The sequence below is a fragment of the Mustelus asterias genome, chromosome 9, assembly GCF_964213995.1.
Source record: "Mustelus asterias chromosome 9, sMusAst1.hap1.1, whole genome shotgun sequence".
In the NCBI taxonomy this organism is placed as follows: Eukaryota; Metazoa; Chordata; class Chondrichthyes; order Carcharhiniformes; family Triakidae; genus Mustelus; species Mustelus asterias.
This window is the reverse complement of record NC_135809.1, coordinates 24,903,971-24,925,719: the sequence shown is the minus strand read 5'-3', so window position 1 is coordinate 24,925,719 and position 21,749 is coordinate 24,903,971. Positions and strand designations below refer to the sequence as shown.

General features: G+C 41.3%; 1 protein-coding gene across 4 annotated transcripts in view; it reads left to right on the top strand.

Moving 5' to 3' along the window:
* The first annotated feature begins 389 nt into the window (after window positions 1–389).
* irak3 (interleukin-1 receptor-associated kinase 3) overlaps window positions 390–21,749 on the top strand; it is a 333,490-nt gene continuing 312,130 nt past the window's right edge. For 3 of the 4 annotated variants that reach the window (XR_013498729.1, XR_013498728.1, XM_078219837.1), the window contains exons 1-11: window positions 390–476; window positions 4,106–4,270; window positions 6,539–6,684; window positions 12,095–12,292; window positions 13,077–13,237; window positions 16,301–16,374; window positions 16,465–16,579; window positions 16,710–16,819; window positions 19,504–19,687; window positions 21,116–21,178; window positions 21,530–21,688. Coding sequence is in view for 2 of the 4 variants with exons in the window: in XM_078219837.1 (XP_078075963.1) it covers window positions 4,110–4,270; window positions 6,539–6,684; window positions 12,095–12,292; window positions 13,077–13,237; window positions 16,301–16,374; window positions 16,465–16,579; window positions 16,710–16,819; window positions 19,504–19,687; window positions 21,116–21,178; window positions 21,530–21,688 (1,371 nt within the window). In the remaining 2 variants the exon portion in view is untranslated. Of the gene's footprint in view, window positions 477–4,105; window positions 4,271–6,538; window positions 6,685–8,200; window positions 8,390–12,094; window positions 12,293–13,076; window positions 13,238–16,300; window positions 16,375–16,464; window positions 16,580–16,709; window positions 16,820–19,503; window positions 19,688–21,115; window positions 21,179–21,529; window positions 21,689–21,749 lie in introns of those variants that run through there. The other variant, XM_078219838.1, reaches the window with a different exon arrangement.

The window sequence follows — 21,749 nt, the reverse complement described above, 5'->3', positions numbered from 1 at the left end:
TAACACTGCAATGAAGTTACTGTGAAAATGCCTTGATTGCCACATTCCGACACCTGTCTGGATACACTGAGGGAGAACTTAGCAAGGCCAAAGCACCTAGAAATTGAGATAATTATCTTAAAAGGAAACATTTGCAGGTTTATGGGGAAAAGGTGCATTTGTGGGCTCGGTGAGTTGCTCTTGCCGACAGCCGGCAGCGGACATAACTGACCCGAACGACCATAAGAAAAATCAAAGATGGGGGTTGGGGGAAGAGAAAGACTATTTGATTGAGTCATCTCATCAGGTACTGAAGAGTCTGTTTGCTGCCATTCCAGTCAAGAGGCGGATTTCCAGGCAGCTGAAACCCGACATCCGGCGGAAGCGGAAACGAGAGACGTATGGGAGGACAGGAGGCGGAAATGGCAGAGATGTAGGCAGCGGAAGTGACGCGAACAGGGACGGCCATTGGCGGAGCGGGGAATCGGTGCGAGCCGGTGAGTGACAGTCCCGGGGTTACCATAGTAACCGGGGAGCGCGGCCGCCATGGCGGAGCAGCCCGGTTGTGGTTAAATCCCACCCCCCGCCTGAGCGGTTGCTGTCGAGTCGGCTGTGATCACCCGGCCGGCGCCGCTCCCACCCAGTCAGATCCACCCCTGGAAAGAGGAAGGAGTGACTGAGGACGCAGCTTAGTGTTGGTCAGGATCCGCAAATCTTTAATGCGGAGCTTGCAGTCAGGGCTTTGTAACGTCTCGCCAACCGCATTCACCGACACAAGCCTCATCGAGGTTACAATTGGTATCATGTTGAAATTTTACTCCATATCCCAAGATCCAAGTAATGTACATATCAACAAAACAAAAAAGCAGTGAACACCACTGTCCACAGCCCTCTAATCTGAAAAACAACCACAACCTGACACTTGAACCAATTTTAAAAAGACAATTGCACATTGGCCCTCGGTTTTGTTGACCACTCTTTTACGTGGTTGAACACTTATTGTAAATTCCATGTGAACATCTGTCACATTCCCTTCATCAACCTGTTATTTCATCAAAAACTTCAGTTGGATTAGTCAAGCACGATCTGCTTTTAAGGCACAGAAGTCTGAGATCACGGACCAACCGACTCAAGAATAGCTTCTTCCTTGCGGCCATCGGACTTTTCATAGAGTCCCTGCAGTGCAGAAGGAGGCCATTTGGCCCAGTGAGTCTGCACCGACCACAATCCCACCCAGGCCCTATCCTCTTAACCCCATGTATTTACCCTGCTAGTTCCCCTGACACTATGGGGCAATTTATCATGGCCAATCATCCTAACCCGCACCTGTTTGAACTGTGAAAGGAAACTGGAGCACCCGGAGGAAACCCATGCAGACTCCGCATGGACAGTCACCCGAGGCCGGAATTAAACCTGGGTCCCTGGTGCTGTTTGAATGGACCTATCATATATTAAGTTCATCTTTCCCTACCACCTATCTGTAACTGCAACACTATATTCTTCACCCTCTCCTTGCTTTCTCCCCTGTTTACTCTATGAACGGTATGCTTTATCTAAATAATGTGCAAGAAACAATGTAAAACATGAGTTACACAGACTCGATGGACAAGAGCTGATGCAAAGAGGGATAGCTGCAAGCACACTGTGATCTCTGGAAATATCTTTGCTTGAAAACCTTTTCCAAACACCACATTCTCCAAGTTGTTAAAGGCAGTCAACGAGAAGACGAAGAGGACGGAGGATTCCTGTATCCCAATATACATGACAATAATAAATCAAATCGAATCTATGCTGTCTATCCTTAATTAACTCAGACCAGCTCCCTTACCTTTCAGCCTTGTTGGAATTCGCCTAGCCTGTACCTGAAACATCTCTTCCTCAAATATCACCCATCGTTGCATGACAGTTTTTTACATCAGTCTCTGTTTTCATTTTACTTTGTTCACATTCCTTCTCGTCACATTAGTCCTCTTCCAATTTTAAAATTTTATTCTCCATTTCTAAACCTTATGATGATTTGACCCAAATGTTTCTCTACAGACATTTGGTCCACTTGGCCCACCTCATTTCCCAGCACCGAATCCAGCAATACCTCTTATTTAGTTGGGCCAAGAACTTACTGATCAAGGAACCTTTGAACACATTTGAGAAATTCCTTTCCCTCCTTACCCTTTACTCTTTAACATCCCATTCAATATTTGGGTAATTAGGTCCCATAGTGTCACCATTCTATAGTTCTTGCATACCTCTATAATTTCCCTGCAGATTTGTTCCTCTATTTTTCTCACACTATTTCGAGGGCCATAGTATACCCCAAATAGCATGATTTATTTTGCTTTTCTCACCAAATGGACTCTGTCTTTGATCCCACAAGGAAATCCTCTCTTTCTAATACTACAATGCCTTCCCTAACTACTACTGTCTCCTTTTGTTTTCCTTCTCCATCATTTCTGAACACTTCATACATAACCTTATATATTAGGTATCCTGTCCATTTTAAGCCACCTTTCTGTTTTTACCACTACAACATTTTCCCAAACTGCTGCTTGTGCTTGTAGCTACCAACCTTATTCACCACACTGTGTGTGTTTATGCACATGCATTGTAGTCCTTTCTTTACATTCCTCGTAATTCTTCTTAGTCTGCTTTATCTAATATGGTACTACTTCATTCTCTAATACTGTCCAACACTATGCATTGTATTCTTCCTTTAACTTAGTTTATGCATTTTATTCTTCCTTTCAATGTTATATGCTGGTGCCCAACCCCTTGCTACTTTATTTTAATTCCTTCCCAATAAGGAACATTTTTCTATGTGAAGGACTGTTCATGTAGGTCTATAATGGTGGCCTCCTAACACCTGATTTTAACTTTGGGAAGGTCTCCTCTACAATGGGGAGACCAAACACAGACAGGGTGACCGCTTTGCAGAACACCTTCACTCAGTTCGCAAGCATGACCCCAACATTTTAACTCAGCATCTTGCTCCCATGCCCACATGTCCGTCTTTGTCCTGCTGCAAAATGCTCCCATGATGTCCGGCACAAGCTGGAAGAGCAGCACCTCATCTTCCGCTTGGGCACGTTGTAGCCCTCAGGACTCAACGTCGAGTTTGGCAACTTTAGATTGTGACCTTTCTCCTCCATTTTAAACCCATTTTTAAAAATATCCCATATAGTATTGCCTCAATGCAAACTCCTTCTCCCTCTCGCACACCAGGCCATCTGTTTTTTGGTTCTTAAAGTTGTTACTTTTTGTTGCAAAATCTCACAGCCCTAATACATTCTCCCTCTCTTCAATTCTGATGAAGAGGCAAAGGACGGCACGGTGACACAGTGATTAGCACTGCTGCCTCACAGTGCCTGGGTCCCAGGTTCAATTCCGGCCTCGGGTCACTGCCTATGTGGAGTTTGCTCTTCCTCCCCATGTCTGCGTGGGTTTCCTCCGGGTGCTCTGGTTTCCTCCCACAACCCAAAAGTGTGCGAGTTAGGTGGGGGATTAGCAGGGTAAATGTGTGGGGTTACAGGAATAGGGCCTGGGTGGGATTGTGGTCAGTGCATACTCGATGGGCTGAATGGCCTTCTGCACGGTAGGATTCTATGATTTTCTTTGACTTGAAACGTTAACTCTGCTTTCTCCAGACCTGCTGAGTTTTTCCAGCATCCTTGGTTCTCTTACTTGATTTTAACTGTTGGGCAGCTGCTACCTGCCAGTTTCTTGGTCCTTTTGATGCTCAAGCAATTTGTGAATGCTCGGCTGTTAAAATTGGCTGAGTTTGCCTGTTGCCACTTTCGGATAGGCACATCGCAAGGTTTGCTAACTTTGCACCCCACAGTTAAAATTGAGCCGTTAGTTTCCTTTTGTGAAGGTTTGATTTGCCTCTCATTTTAGGGCAAATGTTACCGTCCCGCCCACCATAGGAATCAGAGCAGGCGGGAGGCAGACCATGGAAAGGTCCATTGACCTCAGGTGGGATCTTCCGGTTTCAGGGCGAGCAAGGCCGGAAACGCCCATCCTATGAGTCCCATTTACCCTGATTTGTTTGCCCCGATCCTTCCAATTATTTGTATGTTTCTGATTTTCTCTAATGAAATTAAATCACATACATATTTTTTTAAAAACAAAGAAAAATGAGCAAATCATTGACTCCACAATCCTACATACGCCACTTGAACCATGGGCTCATCCGAGAACTGTCAGACATGCTGGATCCACACGATGGATGGAGGAAAGTAGCAGTAAACATAAAAAAACCTTCAGGAGAGCCAAGATACAGCCAGCTACATATAAGGTAAACCAAATTGTTCAAGGGACATAATTATTTGAATGTTTAAAGGTAATAATTTGCACCTATGAAAAATTGGTGTAAACATCCAGCTGGGAGAATTTGCATTTAATTATTCATTAGATTTTACGCTTTTTACGCAGAGTCTGGTAGTCAGGTGGGCAGTGGGCCATAACACTGGGCTCCATGCCATGGGCACATGGCTTGTCACCTATCCTAATGCCCCTGCACCCACCCAATTTTAACAGCGGCACAGGAAGCATCAGGAGGCCCATCTGCCCATGAGCCAATTGAGATCCTTTAATGCCTGTGTAACGGCCTCATCTGCCACTGCTGGGCTTTAACCAGAGACAGGAGAAGCTCATGTCAAAAGTCCGGCCCAACAGCTTTCACTATGCAGGTGATGGGAAAAGGAAAAGGGTGCCTTCCTAATGGGCCCATTGGATGACTCCAGACACCTTCTCCCACCACTTTGCCCCCACCACCATACTCCTCTCCCCCACTCCCCGCCCGTCAAGTCCACTTTAGCACCCCCCCACCCATTTGCCCTCCCCATCCTCTTCCTTGAAATCCAGCCCATTCTATCAGGTAATGAACCTACTTCTGGGAAAGGAAAAAGATCTCATTTTCCCTCAGCCACCACTACACCACCCACCTACCTGCAACCCCCCTCGCCCCAAACCCCCGCGCACCCCCCCCCCCCCCATTTCCCACCAATAATAGCAGACAGGATATTTCAGTCTAGACAATCAGTCTATCTGCTTTGACAAAGGGTCACCTGGACTCAAAACATCAGTTCTTTTCTCTCCTTACAGATGCTGCCAGACCTGCTGAGATTTGCCAGCATTTTCTCTTTTGGTTTCAGATTCCAGCATCCGCAGTAATTTGCTTTTATTTTAGACAATCAGTCTGCACTGATCTTGAACATATTAGAACTACCATAACTAGCCACACCAGTTACAGCTCTAACAGTGTGTAGATGCACTACGCCCTTAAACACCAATGAAAAGCTCATATTGCTTTATTGCACATTTTCCTTCTGACTGTGTGGCATTTAACTTTATTAGTTATGTAAATTGATATGTTACAAGTTCAGCTGAAAGTTACTTTGTGGTACACAAATTGGGTTTCAGTGGTGTTTTTCCTGTACAATTTATAATACAATTGATACATAACAGTTCAGTGTTTTAGACATACATTCCCACTTGTTTCTCATTGTTTAATTCTATTTATTTGATCATGCAGTTTTTAAGCATCCAAAGTAGCTTTAAATTATCAAATGTAGACTCTATTATGTTTACAGTTTGGAAGCATAGTTTTGTTTTTTTTAAAAAGCACATTATCAGTATCATATTTTGCCAAATATGGGAATGAATATTTGCCTTGTTTGAGGGCATCTATAGAGGTCGGTAGATACATAGTTTTTGTAGCACCAGCACCATCCATTCCCTGGAGGCATGATTGGATGCACAAGGTCTACCCACCCACAAGCGGGGGGCAACCAATTAAGCAAAAGGCTATCCGAGGCTGACTGGAATTTTATGGGCCTACAATAGGGTCAGGAGCAGGCCAGTTGCTTAGAGAAGGCCTGGTGGCAGACCAGGGGTACAGTTCTCCAGGCTGGGTTTGAGGTCCTGCACCTACTTGGTTACAGCAATGTTCATGGTGACCTGACAACTATGGCCATTTTTTAATTCAAGTTATTTTTAAGTTGGAAAAAAGGTGCCTTAAGGTACAAGCATTCTCTCTCTTCCTTATCTGCAATGGCAAGCAGGACTCCTTCCATGTTGGGGGGCCTCCATTGGCTCTCAGGCTTTGGGAGCCCAACCGTTGCCCTTAACCATATCCTTTGGCCACAAATTGGCCAATTCATGGAAAATCTGTGCAAGGTGACTGCTCATGCCACAGTTTGGGGTCAGGACCTCCATTTGACCCTAAATCTGCAATCTATCCCAAAGTCCTGTCCTTGATTTCAACTATTAGTTAACTGAGTTAATAGGTTGTGATGAACCAAGCATCGTAGCTGTGAGGGACAGCTCGGTGGATAGGATATTGGTATGTAGATAGGCTGGAAAATTGGGCGGGGTTCCTGGATTCAGGATTCAATCCTGGACCGGGGAGCGGCGCGGGCTTGGAGGGCCGAAGGGCCTGTTCCTGTGCTGTATTGTTCTTTGTTCTTTGTTCTTTGTATTATTGAAGAAGAATTATGTCTGTTGCCTATTGACTGATAGAAAAATGATGAACATACTGAACAGAACTATTTAATGTCTTCAGGAGATTTGAAGGAGTGATTCATATGGGCAAGAGTCCCACCGCTGAGCTTCTGTTTGACTGGGGAACAACCAATGTCACAATCCATGACTTTGTGGAAATCCTGATTCAAAATCATTTTCTAGCTGCAGCTAGTTTGCTGCTTCCAGGTAAGGAATTCTGTTTTTTACTGTATACTAGAGTAAAAATTCTGATGTAATTGTTTTTATTATGAATGTTATTATCTGCCACTGCTTTGGAACATTCATATGCCCTTATATGTAGCAGCATGTGCATCCTGGCTTTCAATTTTTCTTCTGAGTTATATTTATAACAACTATAATTTTAAGCACTCTTTTCCAAATCAACTCATGGTAAAGAATTGCAACAAGTAAGTTTTTATTTGCTCATTTTTATCTAAACTAGTGAATTTCCTGTGACATTGTTCATGATGAGTTGGACAAAACATTATTTTATGGTATGTAAGTCAAATAACATTAATTTTAGAGGGTTAGTGATATTTCTGAGCTCAAATTTCTGATTCTGTGGATGATTGCATGGAAACTATAAATCTGTGATCACGATCACCACTAAGAGTGCGGCACGGTGGCACAGTGGTTAGCAGTGCTGCCTCACAGGGACCCGGGTCATTGTCTGTGCGGAGTCTGCATGTTCTCTCCGTGCCTGCGTGGGTTTCCTCCGGGTGCTCCGGTTTCCTCCCACATTCTGAAAGACATGCTGGTTAGGTGCATTGACCCGAACAGGTGCTGGAGTGTGGCGACTAGAGGGATTTCACAATAACTTCATTGCACTGTTAATGTAAGCCTTACTTGTGACTAATAAATAAACTTTAAATTTAGCTATGTATTTTTATTGCTAACCCTTTTTAAAGCGGTGGATGCATTAAAGGGTGTTAACAATGGGTGGGATTCACCATGCAACTCATCGCATGTTTCGAGATAGCCCGCCATTTAATGTTTAGCTAACTGGCCTGCAGTTGCCTCTTTTTAGTCTCCCCCTCCCTTTTTGAATAAGGGTGTTACGTTGGCAGTTTTCCAACCCTCTGGCACTTGACCAGAATTTAAGGATTCTTGGAAGATTACTACTATTGCACCCACACTCTTTGTAACTACTTCATTTAATATTCGAGAGTGCAACCCATCAGGTCCAGGGGACTTAACCTTAAGCTACATTAGTTTCCCTAGTACTTTTTCTCTAGTTGTTATATTTATTCCCCCCCGCCCCACCACGCCATTTTGCCCTTTGATTATTTAGTATTTTTGGAATGTTAGTGTGTTCCACTGAGAAGACTGATGCAAAATATTAATTTAACTTCTCTGCAGTGGAGAAGGAAACTTGTTGGAAAGAATTTTTGTTACAGAAAACCACATTTAACCAGGTTTCAGTAAAAATGTCAATTCTACTACGTATATTACTTTGCCTTCCACATATTTCTGAGTTTAGAAACTCAGTCACATTAATTAAATGTTTTGCATTTAACTTGCTCAAAGGAATATTAAAAAAACAGAGACGTAATTTACAAAGTTTTTGGTGTTAATAATTTTTGTTAACTTTTGATCTTTTAAAAGAGGTGTAGTAATGGTGAAAAAGTCTTATTAACTATTAAGGCATGAATGTCATCTCTTTCATCTCTCAAGTTACCTCTCTATCCTTTACTTTCATTAGATTTTTTGCCTACTTTACCTGGCATCCCTACTCTTCTTAGTCTCCCACTATACCACCTGACTCGACTAATTCCTGCTTCTTCAGCATGACATGCAAAGTTGTTCATGTTCTGGGAGCGAAAGTTCAGAATTCCACACATTACTGACCTGTCATCTTGTAGTGAGGTAGAAGCAGATTACATCTACAGCCGTAAGTATGCTCAAAGAGGGTTGTTTTGAGCCTTCATAATTAATGGACATAAAATCTAACTCACTGTTTACCATTGGAAGATACCTGTTTAATTTAATGCACCGAATATAAGTGAAACAGAGCAACCTTGATGGTTCACCAAAACCTGTATGCCTTGTGCTCTTAGTAAATGTTGAACTATATCATTTATCCTATATGCATTTTGCATGTCTAAGATCTACAATATAACTTTACATTTGGTTCAGGAGTCATAGCCACGATCTTATCTTCTCGCCTCACCAACCGATGGACGGAGAGGGCTGGTAAGATCACGAGATACCCAAGAAATTGGGTTCGTGCCATAGGCCCTTACCTTCTTGATTGGTCTCCCATCCGGGACGTTGTCATAAGTCTCACTGAAGTTCATGCAGACTGCATCAACTGCACTGCCCTCATCTATACACCTGGTCACCTCCTTAAAAAAAATCAGTTTAATTTGTTAGACGTGATCTTCTCCTGACAAAGCCATGCTGACTATCCTTGATTAATCCTTGCCTTTCCAAGGGCAGATTAATTCTGACCCTCAGAATTTTTCCAATAATTTCCCTACCACTGATATTAGACTCACTGGTCTATAATCACCTGTTTTATTTCCTACTTCCCTTCTTGAATAATGGTACCCGATTAGCTGTCCTCCTGGGTGTTGTTCTGAAGATTTTCTAATGCTACTTCACAATCCCCTATTATAGCATTCTGACTTAGCCGAGCCTGTCCCAACAGCTCCTCATATTCTTCCTTGGCCATTCTTCTTCCTGAGTCAGCTGGGACTCAGTTGGTAGCCCTCTCACCTCTGAATCAGAAGGTTGTGGTTTCAGATTCTACTCCAGAGACTTGAGAATAAAAATATCGACTGACCGAGTACTGAGGGAAAACTCAGTTGGAGGCGCCTTCTTTCAGATGAGAGGTTGTGCCCTCTGAGAAGGATATTATGATACTATTTTGAATAAGAGCAGGGGAGTTACCCCTCGTGGCCTGACCAAAATATTTATCCTTCAGTCAACACCACAATAAGAAGATTATCTGGTCATTATCACATTGCTGTTTATAGAAGCCTGCTGTATGCAAATTGGCTGCCTCATTTCCTGCATTACAACACCGAGTGCACTTCAAAAGTATTCCATTGGTTGCAACGCACTTTGTGATAACCTGGGGTGATGAAAGGAGCCATATAAATGCCAGGTTTCCTTTCTTTATCACTTTGCAGATTTTTCCAGTACGTCCTTCTTGCATCTCCATCTGTCATCGTTTATGTTTGCCCCTTTCCTGTTTTTGTCTCTCCTTTTCTTCCCAGTTTTCCTGCCACTCTGATATACCCTAGTGTAAATGAAGAAACGTGATGAGTTTTTAGCAACACTGGTGCCTGATAGAAAACAGAATCAATGCTTTCAAACTCAGCCAAGTATTAACTACCCCACTTGTAGAAAATTGATCAAACTTTAAAAATGGCAACGAAAAGCAACGATGTGCGCTAGAAAGTAATGAAATTCATTACACTGGCAATGAATTATGAAAAACAATCCTCTCACAATGTCGTCAAAAAACCCAATCAAGAAGATTGAATTGATAGTTAAATTGAATAATAACTTGGAAATTATTTCAGGTTATGATTCAATGACCAGAGTAAATTCGGTTAGTTTTAGATGAATTTTTGTATTGGCGTCATTGCATGTTATTGATGCAGGTTGTTCACACTAATGACTGTGATGTAATCCTGCAACTGTATCAAGAACTAATCAACCCATGGATTATTTTAAAAGTAGTAGTGCTGTCAAGCCCAAAACAGTAATACTGTGATCTGTAATAAATTGTTTTTTACTATTGTTTTAATCTGTACAGTAGTAATGACAACACTTGGGAGGTTTATTTTCACTTTTTTAAATACTGACACAAAGTCACAGGGCAGATAAAAATAACATTCTGGCTATGTGGCTCATTGCTGAGTTGTCAATTATGAGTCCAAGATGACCCTGTCAAATTCAATTCAGGGGATTTTCAAAATAGTCAGTAAGCACTGCTGACAACAGGCAAGAAGCAGCTCACACGATTCACCTGAGATATTAAAGTGTCATTCTTTGTTTCCATTTAAATGAATTAAAATAAATTTCTAAAATTAAAAAAGCACAGAATAGCGAATGAATGTCTGTTCTATGACACAAAACCATTAACACCACTGAATTACGAATTAAAAGATTTGCCGTGCCAAATACTTAGTTATTGATTCAAAAATATTCTTTAAATCATAGATCTGATAAACCTTAGATTTGCATTTTCAAATGTACTTTTGTCCACCCATATATCATGGACTGGATTTTTAAAGTGGAGTCAGGAACCCCATGCCTGGATATTTTCCAGATCCCAACCCCAGTCCACCATTGCATCATTTATGGACTGCTATTTTGAAATGTAAATGCGATAACTGAACAGGAGCTCAGCACCTAGTTAATGATGCTGAGTGTCTCCAGAAAGTGGGAGCTACCTGCAGAGTGCAATTAGCAAAGGTTAGATGGCAGCCATTTTGCCTTTTGTTGCCCTGATGAAGTGAGCTCCTCAAATGGCCAATAGCATTAATGTAAATGAAAGTGGCATGCGCCCATAAGAAGGGTAATAAGCACGATGTGCTGCAAGATTTCCCGTTTAGTTCTCCCCGCATTAAACTCGACAGACTGTTCAGGTTTGCCGAATTCTGCATTGCCAGTTGCCCTCATTGGAACGTCACAGAGGCATCAGGATTTAGCTTCTCTCCGGGGACATGATCTTTAAATCGTCTCCAAACCCAGCCCCATCCCCACCGGCATTTGAAAATCCAGTTCACATACTTGAATTATTATGGAAAGTAAAACATTGAAGCTGGACCTTTGTGCAGATTTCAGGGCCTGATGTCTGATCCAAATGGAGGTGCTGAACTCACACTTACTGACAATCCACTCACTGGCGCAATCATCGTGGAAGCAGACTCCTAATTGGCCACCTTCATGGACAGCAGACAGATTTTCAATACTGTCTGCCCAATCAGAGGGCCAGCAGCTTTGGCATTCCCACCAGGAAAGGTGGACGCTGCTGTGATTATTTGGGAACTAACATGGAGGCACCCTCACTGTCTTGCACAGTAAGAGGGAAACCTCTTTACTGGATTGGGCTCAGTCGTAACTGTGGTCTTTCATTCCCTAGCCCCATCATTGAGACATGGAGCTTCTGACTCTGAAGGCCTCCTAACTTGCTGCCTCATTGAGTTGGCATCTTCTACACATAACGGGCTGTTCTGTTAGCAGGGATATGCTAGCAAGGCTGCAAACATGACCCAATGTGATGCCTTAATCACTTTAATTGGCAGATCAGCTGCCTACCCATGTGCCCAGGAAACAGGCAGGGCTACATCAGGGAGACATACAGATGGGGTCTCCCCTGCCTCCAACTTATGCATGGCCAGGACAGTTAGCCCAGAGCTTCCTAACTTGACGTCAAGTGCCATCTCCTTTGTAGAAGTGCAATCATCTTGGAAATGTTATTCCCTACCATGTTACAGTCTACATTCATGGTACATTTTTATTGGAATAGTTATTTGCTGCTGTTTTATTCTGTGTTTCTAAAGAAGAGGTGTCTATTTAACAGCATAAATATTGTATTCCATGCTTCACGTTGACTGTGATTTGTGATTTAATTTAACAGATAAAGTGCCACTGGCCATACCACCTTGTTCATTAGCTGAATTTGACAACCCTATTCATGAGTCTGCACATAAACCTCTGCGACAGGTATCCAATAATGAACCTACCGACTATCCAGACAGCAGCACTGAGAAAGAGACTGTCTTACTGGTGAACAGTTCAACTCCACCATGTCCATCTTGTGATTGCTTAGAAACTAGTAAGTTAATGAAAGCAATTTTTAAAGTATTGAGCATGGTATATAAATAATGTGACTAAAGATTCCAAAGTCAAGATTAATTGCCCTGTCAAAGAATTTGCAAATTGTAATGGAATACTGAATGCCATGAATTGGTAAGATTATTCACTTCAGCCCATTATTCTCATGAGCTAATCATCTTAAATCTTTATTAATAGACAATCCCTCTGTTCAACCCATGAACAATAATTTTGACACAATATTTACCACTGAGAAATTGTAGGTATTACAGCTGGAATTCTGGCAGCAGCACAATTAAGAATATAAGGTGGGATTTTCCAGCCCCGCCCCACCGCCGGGTTTTTCCGGCCCTGCACACCACCGGATCTTCCAGTCCTGCCCACCATCGGATCTTCGGTCCCTCCTAAAGTCAGTGGACTTTTGTCTGGCCTGCCGCATCCCCACCCTGAAAATCCCAGCCATACAATTTTTCAACAAACCTTAATGGCTCCAAACTCAAGTCATTTGAATAACTTTGTAAATATTTCTTCAATTTGTCTGTCTATATCTGAATTCTCCAATTGTGTATAAAGCGTCATATTCTTTGATTGCTAAGTTGAATATCATCATTAATACCATACATTTATGAAATACACATTCTAATATCTTGTGCAAAGTTAAAATGTGCTGAAATTAAGCAAAGTTCAGGAAACAGTAGGATTATTGTATTAAATTAGATTTTTATTATTGGTTATATTCTATCATTTTGGTAGGTTACTAACATGTTTTGAAATTTGTCTTTCAGATCTTCACAATTTCAGCTATTATGAATTGATGCAGCGGACTGGTAACTTTGATGGGCGTCCAGTGTTGGGTGGTGGCAATAAGATTGGTGAGGGAGGGTTTGGAGTTGTCTACAGAGGCTACATAAATAACAGAATGGTGGCTGTGAAAAAATTGACAGCAGTGAGTACTAATTTATAGTGTGTAATTTAACTGCAGGCATATCTTTTATTTTCATTGTTGCACATTTTAAAATTTTCTGGTATACTTTAGGTGCAGGTTGCTTAGGTTTGTGGCTGTTCATTAATTCAAGAAGAAGAATTTGTTAATTGCACAGGAAATCTGTACAATGCAATTAGGCCTGTCTTTCAACAGGAGTACTGTGTCCAATTCTGGGCACCGCACTTTATTAAGGACTTGAAAGCACGGGAGAGAGCACAGAAATGATTTATGAAAATGGTTCCAGGAATGAGAGATATCAGTTACAAGGATAGACTGGAGAAGCTGGACTGTTCTTGGAGAAGAGAAGGTTGAGATTAGATTTGATAAAGTTGTTCACAATCATGAGGGGTCTGGACAGATTGGATGGCAGAAACTGAACTGGACAAGCCATATAAACACTGTGGCTACAAGAGCAGTTCAGAGGCTAGGAATCCTGCAGTGAAGAACTCACCTCCTGATTCCCCAAAAAAGTCTGTCCAGCATCCAAAAGGCACAAGTCAGGAGTGTGATGAAATACTCTCCACTTGCCTAGATGAGTGCAGCTCCCAACAACACTCAAGAAGCTCAATATCATCCAGGACAAAACAGCCTGCTTGATTGGCATCCCCCCCACATTCACTCCCTCCACTACCAATGAACAGTGGCAGCCATGTGTACCATCTACAAATGCATTTCAGGAACTCACCAAGGCTCCTTTGGCAGCATCTTCCAAACCCACAACTGCTACCATCTAGAAGGACAAAGGTAGCAGATACATGGGAACACCGCCACTGGGAAGTTTTCCTGCAATCCTGACTTGGAAATGTATTGCTATTCCTTCACTGTCGCTGGGTCAACTCGTTGAACTCCCTTGTTAACAGCACTGTGGGTGTACCTACACCACATGAACTGCGGCGGTTCAAGAAGGCGACTCACCACAATCTCCTCAAGGGCAATTGGGGATGGGCAATAAATGCTGGTCTCACCAATGACGCCCACATCCCATAAATTAATTTAGACAATGGTCGGGAACCAGATGATACTGATGTGAGATCGGGGTACCCTTGCAAAACTGCACCCATGCTCCCTGCAGCTGGCTCACCAGCGTGTTTAGACCCTGCCCCACTCAGTATCAGCACGCAATTAATCTCTCTCCAAAAAAGTGAGTGAGTGTGGGATGATTACAGTCCAGAGTACGCCTGAGAGACCGGTGCAGTTCACCCCATTTTTCTCACCATTATGACAAACATTTTCTGGGAAAATCCAGACTATTGATTTGCCTGGATTTTTGATTTTAGACTTGTCAATCTATTAATTAACTTAATGTTTACAGACTATAGTTTGTTCAGTGACATTTTTCACATATTACAGCAAAGCATATTTTATCTTCTGGTTTATTTCTTTCACTTTAAACATACCCATTTTCAATTGTATGTTGTTTTCTAATTCAACTCGTTTAAGTGCCATGACATTGCTCACGGATCAAAAAACAAATTTTATCAGATAGGCAAAAAAAACAAAGGTTTAGGGATAAGAGCACGTATAGGAAGCACAGCAAACTTTTTATATTACATTTAAACTTTTTATATTACATTTTCTTGCATTTAAAACGATTTTTAAAATCTCAATTTCCAGGGAAAAGGGCTAATGTCTTGAGACTTCCCTAATATACGACATCATTTCTTTCCTTCATAAATTTCTATATCCACAAAATACCATGGTTCATCCATCACCAACGAGACTGGAGGAAAGAAAGAAGGCTGACTAACTGACTTACTTGCATTTATACATCTTTCACAATCTCCGGCTGAGTACTTTTGAAGAGTAGTCATGTTGTGATGTATAAAATGCAGCAGCCAATTTGTGCACAGCAAGGTCCCACAAACAGCAATATGTTAATGACCAGATTAGCTGTGGTGTTGATTGAAAGGTAAATATTGATTGACACCGGAGATAATTCTCCAGTTCTTCTTCAAAATAGTGCCACTGAATGTTTTACATCCACTTGAGGGAGCAGACATGCCGCAGTTCAACATCTCAACTGAAAGGCACAGAAGTAACAACATAATTCCTTTCACATTTTTTCAGACATTTTGCCACTTTCTGATTTTGCTTGTATGCATTGGGTGTTGATGAATGCTGCATGGTCTTGAATATGAATAGCCAGCAATTTACAGCCGCAATCTAAATTCAGTTCCTTCTTTAGTCAGTAAGATTTTGTCCAATTTTGTTTTCATTTATGTTTCTCAATTTGGGGTTAGTCATTGTCACTTGCATGGTGCCCCTTTACACAATAGTTGTGCCCTTTACTTGCAGGAAAAAGAGGATGGAACAGGATGCATGGATGTAAGGAAAGTCAACTTACATTACGGAAGGAGCGGTCCTTCCCATTAATTCCCTTCTAACTGCATCTGTCGGTGTCAGCCTTGATTCAGCACCTTTAGTGGGTTCAATTCCCACTTCCGGCACTTGTGCACACAAGGTAGACTGACACTCCATTGTAGTACTGAGGAGTGTTGCATCATCTTGGATGAGAGATTTAATAAGGGAACTGATCTGCCATCTCAGGTGGATGTAAATAATCTCAAGGGACTTATGTCAAAGTGGTGTCCTAGCCATTACTTACCTCTCAATGAATGCCACTAAAAGCGCCAACAACACAATTGTGACTGAATTATGCTGCTCATTGTAAAGGGATGTTTAGTTTTCACTGACAAAATGAATATAATCGGTTTTATGCAAAAATAACCTTTTCAGTGTCTCATCCATCATTCCTATTTGCTTTCTTACAAGTTTCTATAAAACCTCTGAAATATGAGAGATCTTTGATTGTAAAGAGTGTTGGCTTAAATAACCAAGCTCTATTGAGTTAACTGTGGTGACTTGCTATAATCTTTGACATTATACAATATGCATTTTTATTTTGTCTAAACATTTAGTGTGTAATATTTCTGAAAATCAGTGCTGGAACAGAAATGGTATATATAATTCAATCACTGATTATAAAATTGAGTATTTTAATGAGTCAATTTTTTATATATATAGGCACCGGATCAACATAATGTCAGTATGGGAGAGCTGAAACTTCAGTTCAGTCAAGAAATTAAAACTTTGGCAAAGTATGTACAGCTTTTAGAAATAGTTTATACCACTCATTCTGGAAGTATACTGTTTAATCTAATGAGAGTCATCATGTCATATATTCATAGATTTGAACATGAAAACCTGGTTGAGTTACTTGGTTTTTCCAATGACGGGGAACACTCCTGCTTGGTATATGCCTACATGCCTAATGGGTCATTGCTGGACAGATTAGCATGCCTGGTAAGTATGACTTGTGCTCTTTAACAGTCAAAACATGGTTATCTTTATTTTTAAGAGCTTTTTTTAATTAGAACAGTCTACAGTAATATTCAATTCAGCAATAATTTGGTTAATTTTGAAACCTCTTCAGGATAACACAGCTCCACTTTCTTGGAATACAAGATGCAGTATTGCTCAGGGTACAGCCAATGGATTAAAATACTTGCATGAAAATAATCATATCCATCGTGATGTTAAAAGGTAAAGAATACCCTGAATGTTTCTATTGTTTCCTTGCACTTTGTATTTTGTATTCAATATAATGCCATTCATGTAATTGTGTCTAAAAAACCTAGTCAAACAACTATTGGTTATTAGAACCTCCCCATCACAATGGATTCTTTAATTGATCTAGTTGAAACTCCTTTAAAGATTGTGGAAAGAAATACTATTTTAACCAATACTTAAGTGTTAACGTATTAATAAGATCCCACTATGCATGAGCAATTATTTCTGCCCTGCTGTAATATTACAGAGGAAGAAGTTGTTTAACTATTCATAGCAATTGCTTTGAGCGATATAGCAATTTTTTTTAAAATGAGGATTGGGAGGAACATGATCTATTAAGAGATAAAGGGCAGAATTCTGCCATCTGGATCTAAGTCCCATGGTGGTGCTGGGGACAGGGAGTGTTTCCCGCTGCGAAGGCCAACAGGAATCCACGGCACATCTTCCGGCCCCAACCTCATTCATTTTGCTTCTGGGGATTTAGCGTCACATTCCAGGTTGGGGCAGGTGGGCTTGATTGCAAGCGTCCTGCCGTGTTATCTGGAAGCCATGTTGGAAAGGTGCCCAACTTCGCTATCCACAATTTAAGAAAGAAGTTGGACCTCCTGAAGAAAGAAGATGGATTTCCATGTACACTATGAGACTGAAAGATGGACTTCCTCAATGATACTCAAGCTGGAAGATCCACCTAATGGATGCTCCCCCATCCACTGCTGTGATGTTCCAGGGTCGCTGGCATCCCGAACTCTGGAGGCAGCGCCAGGCATTCTTCAGGTAAGTTGTGACTTCTGCACACCACATTGTTCTGGGCTGTTGTGTTTTGCCGCTGTGTCGTGGAGAACCCCATTAATGGGATGCAAATCAGTTTCACACCGACCACCAGTGGCTTTCCCGATCCGCCATGGCAGGCACCAATGGAAGATCCTGCGGGAAATTCACACTGGCCTAAAACCAATTTTTTGGAGCCTCCTGCTGAATTTTCCCCATCCACTGCCGGCCACTGCAACCACCGGTGGGAACATGGGAGAATTCTGCCCCAAGTTGGCAAGAAATATTAGATCGAAGTAAGTGAACCCTGAGTTGGAGCATTAGAATAAGAAACTCAAGAATCTAGTTTTAAATCACAGATTTCATACTCAGCCTTCTCTCTAGATGGTAAGTTTTGCCTATCTTAATGGGTATTTATTGTAGACAAGTAAGTGTGATTGGAAGGATTTTTTCGTATAAAGCTTGAGAACATCTTAGCATCTATGGAGGTGTCCATTTCCGACTGGAGAATAGTGTAGATGCAAGTGAAAAGGTAAAAGAAAATTAATGATAAGAAATGTTTTGCTGGTTTCCACACATTTGTAATGAAGCTTTTTGTGGCTGGTTTTCCCTGTCTTTATGCTATGTGTAATCTATGTGTAATTTCTTGGCTAGGAGTAGGAAAGCAACCATCTCTCAGGTCTACAGGTGTAGAAAATGGTGCAGTTCTTCTGTTAATCTTTCTATCGCTGCAGTGAAGTCCTTGACTTGCACTGTGATCTCCTTCGTTGAGCTGAGCTCATTACTCTGTGCTGTACTCAATTTTGAAGTACACAGTATAGTTAGTCACAAGAATATAAACTGCATTAGATACTCTTGGGCTTAAATGCCAATGATCCTACACTACCACCTAATAATGGAAGAATGGAACTTTCTGTTTTCCTGAGTTGAAATAGTCTGATCTGCTTCAATTGGCATATTTTTAACAAGCGTCTGTCGCAGTACTGGTAAAATTTGGGGTAGGGATGCAAAATGCAATGGTAGACAGCACTTGCGGGTGTAAACAGTAGGTCTGACTAAAGACTTCTGATCAAACTTGAAATGTGCCCATTTATAGGAAGGCTAATTTCATTAGAGCCAAGCATACAGTTTATGAGTATTTCATGAAAGTGGCCTAGAACACAATTGTAGGCCCCACTTCTGCTGATAGTAAAACTTGTATAGCTGCTTCCTGCTTCCCATTGGGAGCAGTAGATGTGGGAATTCTGACAAGAGATGTTATTAGTCAGTTCAATAGTATGCTGCCCCAGTACGTACAGGAAATTGCACCCTGACTTGGATCATTGTCTGTGTGGAGTCTGCACGTCCTCCCTGTGTCTGTGGGTTTCCTCCGGGTGCTCTGGTTTCCTCCCACAATCTGAAAGGTGTGCTGGTTAGGTGCATTGACCATGCTAAATTTTCCCTCAGTGTACCCGAACAGGTGCCGGAGTATGGCGAGGGGATTTTCACAGTAACTTCATTGCAGTGCTAATGTAAGCCTACTTGTGACACTAATACATAAACTTTAAACATATATTCCAACAGGGTGGGAACCTGACATAACCTGTTGCCATTTCCATTGCCAAAGCACTTTGCTCACTTAAGGTGTGTCTTCATATCCACTGCCAAATGCAGGAATTTTCAGGGTCTAAGTTTCCATTTTATATTTCTTGCTGAGGCAAAATGTTTAATATTATGCAGTGAGCACAAAATATGGAAGGGTATATCATTTTATCTATTCTAATATCTTTAACCCTGAGCAACCTTAAGAAGTTTTTATAGCTTGTGTAATTGTCAAGACATCGAAACCTGTCTTTCCTGCATAGGTTTTAGCTCCTCAATGATTGTTCGTTGGTCATTTTGTTTTACAGTGCAAATATCTTGTTGGATGGTACATTTGTTCCTAAGGTTTCAGACTTTGGACTTACTCGAGCATCATCAAATTTGGCACAAACAATGTTAACTGAGAAAATCGTAGGCACAACCGCATACATGGCTCCAGAGGCAATGCGTGGGGAGATTACATCAAAGTCAGATGTTTTTAGCTTTGGCATAGTAAGTACTTGTGGTTATTCTCCTGAGACCTGAATGAGTAAAATGTTCCCCAGTCAGCAAAACATTGGAGCCTATGTCTCAAGAAAATTTACCTTTATAATAAACTTCATACTTATATGAATGGATTTTCCCATGTTCCATGCTGGAAAATGAGACATCCTTGATTTTCCTGAGGACTATTTGCAGGCTCCTGCTTCCTCAATGTAAATTTCTGATGACCCTTAATCAGGAAACTGGGCTGGAGCAGAGACTGGGGGCAAGGGTCCTATCCTAAACATCTCTGGGCAGAGTCAGGAAAATCCACACATCGTCTAAATGTTGTTAATTTTAATTATTCACCAAAGATTTGACTATCGGCGCTAAGCAAAAATTGACTTCTAGAGCCACGTTCAAGTTTCAGAAAAAGGAAACAACCAAACCAACCATCCTTGTCCTCTCTGAAGTTAACTAAATTGCCCAAAAACATCCTCTTCCAATGCCTTTCATCTTTTGATCAGCTGCATTGGACTCCCTTTGCTTGTTTTCACCCTTTCCCATCTGATCATACTCTGTACAATTCAAGCAATTGCTTCTTTGCCCACCATTGCGCAGTTATCTTCGGAGTTTGCCGAGGTTCTGTCCATGGTGTCCTCCTTTTCCAAATCTGCTGCCCATTGGGAACATATCCGCACTAATTGGGATCAGTTTACACATGTGCTAATGATATCCAAGCTCTCAATCTCAACCTGCCCTCACAGTTTGACATCCGCTTTAGGATGAAGTGCAATTTCTTCCAGTTAAACATTGAAGTCTGAAGTGATTATGTTGAGCCACTCTATGAATCCTTGCCACTGATCTTGACTATGGTCTTATGCTGAACCAGGTTATTTGCAACCCTTGCTGTCACATTAGACCTTGAGCTGATATTCTGACCCCATATCCTCATCATCAAAATGACTACTATTTCTGCTTTTGCTCCTGTTTTCACCTTCCTAAAACCCTCAACCACACCTTCACCTCCAGATTCCACTACTTAATTGTTCTTCTGATCTTTATCTCACCTTTGGGGACCATGATTTCAACTGCCTAGCTGCTACAATCTGGAACTCCCTCTGTTAATTCTTTCAAGTTCCTCTCTTGCTTTAAGACACTCTCTTAAAACCCAATCCTTTGACCAAATTTTTAGTCCCTGATCCTCCTATGCCTTGACTTCTATTTTGTGCCCAATAAAGGGACCAGCATTGGGAAAAGGCCAGATGGTGGCCGCTCATGTGTCTGAAGGAATCCAACGCAGAACTGACAAGGCTCGCTGCAGAATTTCCGACTGATGGGCGAGACCCCCTCAACCTGATAGAAACCAGCCAATATTGTCAGCGGTTGGAGTTTTTAAATATTGAGAACAACTTGTGAAAAATATGACTAACTATGCCTTTCTGCTTTTGCACACAGGTCTTACTAGAAATAATAACAGGACTTCCACCAGTTGATGAACATCGTGAACCCCAATTATTGGTAATGCAACATTCTCATATTTCTGTTTGTAGGAATGTAGGGGTACAAATGCATCTTAATAGAATTGACGTCTAGTTGAGGAAAATTAAAAAGTTCCATCCCCCCACCCTCTGGTCCCCCTTTATTCCGGTTCCTTTGTGGTGAGAAATCAAATTCCGATGTATTGAAGTATCGAGAAACAGTACACTCGCAGAAGTGAGTTCATTTAAGAATTTAGATACATTAACCAACCATTGTTTTTTTGTTGAATATTAAAGCATCAAATTTGATTTGCATACTGAGGAGGTTAACAGAATTCTGTTAAAAAATTATAGATGAGATCTGATTTGCACTTTATCTTTAATCCTAAAGCTTGACATCAAAGAAGAAATTGAAGATGAAGAAATGGCTATTGAAGATTATATCGATAAGAAGATGCATGATTGGGACTCTGTGGCAATTGAGAAAATGTATTCAACTGCATGTCAGTGTTTAAATGAAAAGAAGAATAAGCGACCAGATATTAAAAAGGTTTGTAGCTTTGATATATCGAGGCAGGTTTCAATTGTATAATGTTTAAAATATTTAGTTT